General features: G+C 68.2%; 1 protein-coding gene across 1 annotated transcript in view; it reads right to left on the bottom strand.

The window, feature by feature from the left end:
• LOC105294592 (cAMP-dependent protein kinase type I-beta regulatory subunit) overlaps positions 1–529 on the bottom strand; it is a 97454-nt gene that overhangs the window by 20302 nt on the left and 76623 nt on the right. The window contains exon 7 of the mRNA XM_023532751.1: positions 176–307. Within this exon, the coding sequence (XP_023388519.1) occupies positions 176–307 (132 nt within the window). The remainder of the gene's footprint in view (positions 1–175; positions 308–529) is intronic.

Here is a 529-nt window from a genome sequence, read left to right as displayed (position 1 = left end):
CATCGACTCTCACAGGTCCCGCCGCCCCCCGTCCCCTCCCCTCCAGGTCTCCGGACGTGTGTAAGGAGGGGGGACGAGCACCGGAGAAGCCGCAAGGAGAGACCCCGACCCACAGGAGGGTGGAAGCCGACGGGCGGACACGCGCGAGCCGGAGGGTGCTGCTCCCAGCCCCTACCTGTCCTCCGCCCTCCTCAGCCCCGCGGACGGCAGAGGCAAAGCCACACCCCGCCCCGCGCTTACCGAGCGCCCCGCACGGCCCTGCGCGCTCGCGCGTGTGCGTCGTCTCGGTCACCTTGGTGGGTTCTCTCTGTGGCCGGCCAAGGGGGAGGAAGTGGAGACAGGAGCTCATGGGAGGACCATGGCCAAGTTGCGGCCCTCCCAGGGGTAACACAGGGACCCGCCTGGCCCTGCCTGTCTCCAGGCCACGCCCCCCAGCCCCTACCTCTCAGCACCACTGTCAGATACATGCTTGGGGCCGTGCTCTAAACCCCAAAAGCAGATTCAGTCGACTAGAAAGTCTGCTGGTGTC

This window comes from Pteropus vampyrus, unplaced genomic scaffold (assembly GCF_000151845.1).
Source record: "Pteropus vampyrus isolate Shadow unplaced genomic scaffold, Pvam_2.0 Scaffold90, whole genome shotgun sequence".
In the NCBI taxonomy this organism is placed as follows: domain Eukaryota; kingdom Metazoa; phylum Chordata; class Mammalia; order Chiroptera; family Pteropodidae; genus Pteropus; species Pteropus vampyrus.
Note: the sequence above shows the minus strand (reverse complement) of the source record. Positions and strands in the feature narration are given on the sequence as shown.